Here is a 9430-nt window from a genome sequence, read left to right on the forward strand (position 1 = left end):
TTATAGGTGAATTTGATCGGGTCACAGAATTTTTGTTTGTAGATTGTAATTAATTTAATGGGCGCCGGGGGGAGGTGGGGCGGGGGTTCCACCACCTCTCCAGGACCACTTTAAGCACTGCCCTGTATGCTCAATCATCAGTTTTAGCTTATATACTGTAAATGCAGTTTACAACCATGATAATGAAACCTCATTCAGTCAATGGCTGCTTAAGTCATTCTTGTTTGCATAATCTTTCATTTATATCTTATGTTAACACAGAGATATTGATATACACTGTAATCATCTCAAACACTGCCTGATTCATTATTCAAAGTAAACCAGTAACAGGCACGCCATGATCTAGTACTCCTATTATTCAAATGATGGATAAATCACTATAAGTAAGCCCGTACACACTAGGCGATTCTGTAAGCAATATCGCTTATTTCTACCCTCCTGAGTGATATCATTTACAATATCGCCCAGTGTGTATACTGCTGACGATAGCCGATTCACCCTCCCGGGGGTTGTTAGTGACCCCTTCTGTCATCTGTACATCCAGCTCAATCTGACAATATTGTCAGATGCTGCATGTTCGGGCCAGCTGCAGCACAACGTTACTGTGTGATATCGCAAGTATATGCACACTGTCGGCGGCTCGGCCCGAGAGGGGAAACACTAGGCGATATCGCTCCTGGAGCGAAACGCCTAGTGTGTATGGGCCTTTACAGTATACACTCAAGGCTGTAACAGCTTAACGTATACAAGAGAAATCACATATTAGCAGTGCTAGCATATGTAGCAAAACAAACATAAGGAGAATTCTAATAATTTAGCCGCAAAACGTTTTTTTTTTTTTCCAGCAGGTTCAATCGACAAATTGCAGCAATTTTGCATTCCCTAACTGCATGCATGAGACACGGCAATCACTAAAGAATCAAAACCCTCTTCACATCGCCTCCAGTACTGTATTCAAATTGAGCCCATAGTATTGTAAATATGTAATAATATTGCCCCTCTATATAATTGTAATAATAATTACAGTGAGCCTATAGTGTTTAAACATCTGTGAGGGATGAGAGACTGGTCCTATTTAGCTAGTTATCTATTAAGTAGGCCCAGTCATTCTATTTTGCATTGGGGATCTCTGCTGAGCGTAATAGCTCGTATCATCATTTTTTAAACCTCTCTAAGTCAGATCAAGCATAGAAGAAGAATCTACATATGGAGGGTTGGTAATGGTTTGTCCGTGGTCAGCATGCCGATTGCGGGATCCTGCCGGCGGGGTGGTGGTGGGTTTTAGCACATCCTGGCGGAGGCGAGCGCAACAGAGACCTTGCGGGCTCGGTGACTCACTGCCCTCACCACAGGTTCTATTCCCACTCCATAGGTGTCGTGGACACCCACAAGTGGGAACAGACCCTGTGTGTCTGCATTTCGTTGTGCGGCATTGTGATCGCCCAGGATTCTGCTGTTGGCATGGTGACCACCGGGATCCCGAGCGCCCGTTACATGACCACATCCCCATATAGGTATCCATACACTACAGGAAAACTTGTGTGGCCAACCATGCCAATAAATATGGAGGCAATTATAAACAGCAAAAGAAAAAGTACCAATATAGGGGTATATGCAATTGCGGTCGAATTGCCGCAAATGTCGAAAAACGGGGCATTTTCGACACAAAAAAATATTCGTCAATGCAATACAGTACTTTTCGACAAAAAAAACGGACTTTTCAGATTCGACTTTTTAAAATTCGACTGTTGACAAATTCGACATGTCTGCAATGGTAAAAATGCAACTTTTCGACAAAAGTATATTCAATTGAAGAATGTCGATTCGACAATAGTGCTTTTCGACAGTAATTTCGTCAATTTCATTCCGCCTCACTTTGCTGGCGGAATCTAATAAAAAAAATTTAAAAACATGTTTTTTTTGCATTTTTTTTATTGCTAATAGCATATCTATTTATATTAGAAGGGATTAGGTACTTGGTTTGTCTATTAGGAGACACAACTATTATTTATATATTTTTTTAAATAATATTTTTTTTTTAACTGATTAAAATAGAGAGAGCATGGTTTTCAGTGGGAAGGGGTGGGAATGGGTTAAAATCCAGAAAAAAAAATGCGTGGGGTCCCCCCTCCTAAGCATAACCAGCCTCGGGCTCTTTGAGCTGGTCCTGGTTGTAAAAATACGGGGGGGAAATTGACTGGGGATCCCACGTATTTTTAGAACCAGCACCGGGCTCTGCGTCCAGTCCTGGTGCAAAAAATACGGGGGACAAAAAGTGTAGGGGTTCCCCGTATTTTTAACACCAGCACCGGGCTCCACTAGCTGGAGAGATAATGCCACAGCCGGGGGATACTTTTATACCGGTTCCTGCGGCCGTGGCATTAAATCCCCAACTAGTCACCCCTGGCCGGGGTACCCTGGAGGAGTGGGGACCCCTTAAATCAAGGGGTCCCCCCCTCCAGCCACCAAAGGGCCAGGGGTGAAGCCCGAGGCTGTCCCCCCATCCATGGGCTGCGGATGGGGGGCTGATAGCCTTGTGTAAAATAAAAGAATATTGTTTTTTGCAGAAGAACTACAAGTCCCTGCAAGCCTCCCCCGCAAGCTGGTACTTGGAGAACCACAAGTACCAGCATGCGGGGGTAAAATGGGCCCGCTGGTACCTGTAGTTCTTCTGCAAAAAAAATACCCAAATAAAAACAGGACACGCACACTGTGAAAGTACAACTTTATTACATACATGCCGACACACACATACTTACCTATGTTCACACGCCGACTCTGTTCACGTCTCCAAGTAGAATCCGGGGTACCTGAAAATAAAATTATACTCACCTAAATCCAGTGTGTCCTGTTCTTTTTTTGTAATCCACGTACTTGGCAAAAAAACAAACCGCATACCCGATCCACGCACTGAATGCTGAGACCCCCCGTGACTCCTGTCACAGAGGGTCCCTTCAGCCAATCAGGGAGCACTCCCTGATTGGCTGAAGGGACCCTCTGTGACAGGAGTCACGGGGGGTCTCAGCATTCGAGGAAAGGGGTCCCATGTGTAAACATGGGACCCCTTTCAGTGCGTGGATCGGGTATGCGGTTTGTTTTTTTGCCAAGTATGTGGATTACAAAAAAAAGAACAGGACACACTGGATTTAGGTGAGTATCATTTTATTTTCAGGTACCCCGGATTCTACTTGGAGACGTGGACAGAGTCGGCGTGTGAACATAGGTAAGTATGTGTGTGTCGGCATATATGTATTAAAGTTGTACTTTCACGGTGTGCGTGTCCTATTTTTATTTGGGTATTTTTTTACAGGTACCAGCGGGCCCGTTTTACCCCTGCATGCTGGTACTTGTGGTTCTCCAAGTACCAGCTTGCGGGGAAGGCTTGCTGGGACTTGTAGTTCTTCTGCAAAAAACAATATTCTTTTATTTTACACAAGGCTATCAGCCCCCCATCCGCAGCCCTTGGATGGGGGGGACAGCCTCGGGCTTCACCCCTGGCCCTTGGGTGGCTGGAGGGGGGACCCCTTGATTTAAGGCGTCCCCACTCCTCCAGGGTACCCCGGCCAGGGGTGACTAGTTGGGGATTTACTGCCACGGCCGCAGGGACCGGTATAAAAGTGTCCCCCGGCTGTGGCATTATCTCTCCAGCTAGTGGAGCCCGGTGCTGGTGTTAAAAATACGGGGGACCCCTACACTTTTTGTCCCCCGTATTTTTTTCACCAGGACCGGACGCAGAGCCCGGTGCTGGTTCTAAAAATACGGGGGATCCCATGTAAATTTTCCCCCCGTATTTTTACAACCAGGACCGGCTCAAAGAGCCCGAGGCTGGTTATGCTTAGGAGGGGGGACCCCACGCAATTTTTTTTAGGGTTTTTTAACCATTTTTGTGCCGTCCGAAAAGTCGAATCCAGGACGCACTTATCCGTTAATTGGTCCGTTTTTCGACAGCGGGACTGTCGAATCCGTTTTTTATTGAATATGTCGAATTCCGGCACCCGCCGGCCGGAATTCGACGGTCGAATTGTGTCGAATTTAAAAACGGGCGAAAAAAAGCCGCAATTCGCCCGGAATTGCATATACCCCATAATTGTTTAACAAAATATAGGGTACAATGCAATATATTAAATAATATGGGAGGGGGTATTTAAATAATATTGGGTAAATAAATAATACAAGGGGGTATCTGCCAATCAGCTCCTACTGTAACTGTCATTTTTCAAACACAGCCTGCATAGCAGTTGGGAGCTGATTGGCTGGTACTTTATCGCCACCCAAGGCTTAGTAATAGATCCCATAGTTGCAGCTGCTTGGGTGGCACTGCACTGATAAACTTATGTAACTAGCAGCCAAAATACAGCATCACGTACATAATGGGGCTCATGCAGAGTTCGATTTATTTTGTACCTACAGTAAATCTACATGCTAAGTCCAGTTTGAAAAAGGCCACATCTTGCTGAAGTGGCCACATGTGCAAGATGCGTCTAGCTAGGCCAGGGTATTATAGTTAATGCAATCCTTGAAAAATAATACCAAAATATATAATACAAAGTATTATATATATTAAATAAAATTGGGGTGAAGGAATTTCAAATATTAAATAATACAGGAGGTATATATATATATATATATATCTCCTATATATTAGCCCAGATCTGTGACTTTGTGACTCATTTGCTAACGCTGGGCGGAGTCACAGATCTGGCCTAATCTATAGGTTACAGACACCATCACCCCGCCTCCAATTAACACCCCCAAAAAACCCTTGCCCCAACAGAGGAGACCGACCCCCCTGCACCGCCCCATTGTCCTCACCCGTCCGTCTCACATGAGTGGGTGATCAGCGGCGTGTGCTGGGAGCAGGTAAGAGCCGCTCGCCGCCTTCCTCCTCCCCTCTCCTGGCCTGCCTGCTGCTGTGTGTCCGATGGGCGCCGTGCAGCAGGAGGCGGCAGCCACCACCACCACAGAGATCAGTGCGAACAGCGATAGCACTGCGGCTTATCGCTATCCCTGCCCCCGCCTCCCGGCCCTGCACCTACGCGAGGGGAGCGGCCGGGTCCGGCCTCGGCCCCGCACAATGAGCCAGCTCCTCTCTCTCTGCCTGGTGTCAGCGCCAGGGAAGTGTCCCTTCCAGCTGCACCAGGGTCACTGCTGCCACCCAATCACTTGCAATCTCCCTGCTGCTGACACAATGGCTGGGCAGGGGGCCCGGGCACTAGATGAGGATGGCCATTATATGTATCCTGTAACTAGGGGGACATTGTGACATGTGGGGTCAAATATGTCAGTGTACATGTGTGTCTGCAGCTACATATGTGTGTATGTAGGCATAGGTGTGCGTAGGGGGGGTGCCTGGTGCGCACAGGCACCCCCTAATGTCTGGCACCCCGATCTCACATGCCTGATGCAGCGATCGCCGAGCTGGCTGATTACTGTCCCCTCTGCGCTGCACCCTGTCAGGACTGCATTACTGACCGGACGCCTGGGTTAATCAATGGTGCCACTGACACCGGCTTTCAAATTTCCTGCTACACCTCCATGTACAAAAACAGCGTGATGTGACGTGATGACATCATGCTGCTCACACGCCCACCCGTCACACGCCCACCTCTCTTCTTCTATGCTATGCCAACGCCAGCCACTGATGAGGAGCACCATGCAGCCAGCGTTCCTCTTAGGAAGACAAATTCAATACTGGCAGGCGGCCAGCAGCAGCATTGACACGTCACTCGTTTTTCCAGCAGCAGCAGTACTAGTCTGCGACTGTCAGTGTCAGTGAGTGACTGCAGCTTGCAGGGGAAAGAGAGGGGGAGCCAGACCAGGTTGAGGAGGAGCAGTGTAATTGCAGTGAGTGCCATCAGGGGTGTTTGTTTGGTGCACACCACAACATCTGACAATGTATCTACTTTATTAGAATTGGTACAAAGGTGGATATTTTATATGCGTTGACCATCAATAGATGGTGCTAGACACGCCCAAAAGGCGGTGCTAGACACACCCCTCCGAAGGTGCACCCCCTAATAAAATGTGCTGCGCACGCCAGTGTATGTAGGGCAGTACTCTGTGTGGTCCAATGTAGAATTTCTCTACTTAATAATATGTACAATATTATATCTCCACCCCCATCCGCGGTACCCCCGCACCCACCCCTCCCCCACACACGCCACCTCCGGACCCCCTACCCCACCCGCGGCACCCCCGCCCCTCCACCAACCGCAGCGTCTCCAGATCTCCTCCCCATCCGCCGCACACACGTACGGACCCTCTACCCCACCCGTGGCACCCCCCCAACCCCGCCCCTCCATCAATATTTAACCACTAACATAACACTCTTGACCTCCCCCACCCGCACCACCTCCGGACTCCGTACCCCACCCGCAGCACCCCCGCACCAACCCCTCCCCCACCCGCGATTTTCTCTACTTAATAGTATGTACAATTTTATATATTATATCTCCACCCCCATCCGTGGTATCCCCGCACCCACCCCTCCCCCACCCGCGTCACCTCTGGACCCCCTACCCCGCCTGCGGCTCCCCCGCACCCGCCCCTCCACCAACCGCAGTGCCTCCAGACCCCCACCAGCATCCGCAACCCCCACTCCCCCACCACCTCCCTGTCGCAAGGGGCTACGCCCTCTTCGCCATTGGACGCCCCTTCATCGTGCAATATTTTACCACTAACATAACTAGGCATGCAGGTAATACTCCATCTCCTACATAATTGCTCAGAGTGATGTGTGGCTAACGCTGGCCGTGGCTAGGAGCTCTCATTGGGTTAGCACCAGGGTAGCTCCTCCCCCTGGTGACGTCAGAGGTCACTTTACAACTTGGTATTACTGGCAATGTCGGATAGCGCTGCTGCGGCTGTGTGTAGGGCCCGCGCCTCCGCCACCAGAGTAACATGCACGTGCTGTGTTGCTCCGGATCGGCGTTTAGCCTCTGCTGAGCTGCTCACGCTGGCCGGAAGCCTTGCCGTGGAGAGAGCACCATAGCGTGTCACCGCGGCTGGTTCGGCTGCATGCCGCGTTACAGCACCCAGGAGAGGGGGCATCTCCACACAGGAGACTACCGGCTGGACTTCAGTAAGTAGTGCGGCTGCATCAGCGGAGGGCTGCAGGAGGCCGGCAGTGTGCTGCTACTCTCCCCTTTTCTGCCGTGCACAACACATGGCCCGGCTCTGCGCTGCCTGTCTCCGGGAGAGCTCTGCTGCTGTGTCCCGGCTCTGCCGGTCACGACCTTGCGGCACCAGGTGTCACCTATGCTGTGCCTGTGTCCCCTATACTGTCACCTCTGCGGTGCTCCAGCTGGATGCACCTCATGCAATCCGACAACCGCAGCATCATCGCACCCTCCCCCACCCGTGGTGGCTCTGGTCCACCTCCCCCACCATGGCACCCCCGCATCCGCCCTTCCCCCAACCATGCAACCCACGTACCCGGCCCTACCCCACCCACCGCACCCCCTCAACCACCCCAACCCCCCCGCGGCACCCCCGCTTCCCCCCACACCACGGTGGCTCAGGACTCTCCCCCACTCGCCGCACCCCAGGACACCCTCCCCCATTCGCGTCTATCCCGCACCCGACACTCCCCCATCCACATCTCTCCGGCCTCCTCCCCCATCTGCCGCCCCTTTCACCCGCAGCATCTACAGACACCCTCCTCCATCCGCAGTCCCCCCCCCCTCAACCGCCCCTCCACCACTCAAAGCACTCCTGCAACCGCGCCTCCCCCACCCGCAATACCCCTGCCCCCCTCCACCATCCGTGTCTCCCCCGCACCCGCCACACCCCCAATCACAGCACCTACTAGGTGTTCATCATGCCCTGCGTGCGCTGTTCACACAGTCGCAAGGGGCTAAGGCCCCTTAACCATCACACGCCCTTTGTCCGCACAATATTTACCCAATCACACAATTATGTTTGGAGGTAATACTCCATATAATCAACATATTGCACACCCAAAGGCCGTGCAAGGCTTAAGGGGGCGTAGCCCCTTGCGACGGTGTGAAGAGCGCCCGTAGGGCGCGATGAGCACCTAGTATATATATATATATATATATATATATATATAAAATTATTATATATAATTATATTATTCAAATTATTATTATATATAATTATTATTTTAACAATATTGGGAAAGCAATCATTATTACTGACATTTGTGCGTGTGTACATTGGGTCTAATTCAGCGTTGATCGCAGCAGCAAATTTATTACCAGTTGGGCAAAACCATGTGCACTGCAGGGGGGGTAGATATAGCATGTGCAGAGAGAGTTAGATTTGGGTGGGATGTGTTCAAACTGAAATTTAAATTGCAGTGTAAAAATAAAGCAGCCAGTATTTACCCTGCACAGAAACAAAATAACCCACCCAAATCTAACTCTTTCTGCACATGTTATATCTGCCCCCCCCTGCAGTGCACATGGTTTTGCCCAACTGATAAATTTGCTGCTGCGATCAACTCTGAATTACCCAGATAGATAGATAGATAGATAGATAGATAGATAGATAGATAGATAGATAGATAGCCACTCCATACCCTCCAGCATAACTCATTAATTAGGTACAAAATGCTTTGTTCTTGGACTTCCTTGCCAGTGGCAGTTGCAGAGGTGGGGCTGCAGCACAGTCCAAACCTCAAATAGAGGAGCCACACCAACTGCCACCCCAAACACTGCCAAACATCGCCGACCGGGACTCACTGGAAAGTTGGTGTGGCTCCCCTATTTCAATTTTGGTCTGTGCTATATTGTACCTCATGGAATAGGTCATATTGGAGGGTATGTCACTCTCTGTTGTACTATAATATCCTTACTATTCCCTTTTACTCACTTTTTATGGACCTGGATTCCATCATTTTGGTGCGGTATATGAAGATCACAGGTATATATCCAAAAATATGGACCAACTGACACCTAGGCTGTCTCCTGACATGTAGCCAGTGACAGCTGCAGCATGTTTGTCTCCATGGCAACAGCTGGTACTAAGTCATAGAGCAAAGGACTTCTGTGCCATAGTACCAGCTGCTTGGGTGTCACTGCACTGAAAAGTAACTTATGTAATTAGCAGCCAAAATCTACATATAAAAGAATACTAAGGAGAGCCTCCCTGTGATATTAATGCCACATACACTACAAATACAGCATCACGTACATAATGGGGCTTATACTCAGCTTGACTTATCTTGCATCAAAATCCCACGTTCTAAAGCTGGGTACACACTAGCTGATATTTTGAACAATTTAACCGACTCCAATGTATCGAAATGACAAATCGTCCAGTGTGTACGCACTGTGCGCGCTCCCGCTGCGTCGTCTGTCACATCTTCAGGACGGCCCTACTTACTGCTCAATCTGAAGATGTGGCTGACCACCACATGCTTTCAGATGCAGCGGGGGAACAATATATCCTGTGGTCGTTCACCAGA

General features: G+C 49.6%; 1 protein-coding gene across 1 annotated transcript in view; it reads right to left on the minus strand.

The window, feature by feature from the left end:
• The window catches only part of LOC134928912 (putative tyrosine carboxypeptidase MATCAP2), a 41793-nt gene extending 32828 nt beyond the window's left edge, over positions 1-8965 (minus strand). Inside the window, exon 1 of the mRNA XM_063924838.1 lies at positions 8836-8965. Within this exon, the coding sequence (XP_063780908.1) occupies positions 8836-8860 (25 nt within the window). The 5' untranslated portion in view covers positions 8861-8965. The remainder of the gene's footprint in view (positions 1-8835) is intronic.
• Between the last annotated feature and the right edge of the window lie 465 nt (positions 8966-9430).

The sequence above is a fragment of the Pseudophryne corroboree genome, chromosome 5 (assembly GCF_028390025.1).
Source record: "Pseudophryne corroboree isolate aPseCor3 chromosome 5, aPseCor3.hap2, whole genome shotgun sequence".
NCBI classification, from domain to species: Eukaryota; Metazoa; Chordata; class Amphibia; order Anura; family Myobatrachidae; genus Pseudophryne; species Pseudophryne corroboree.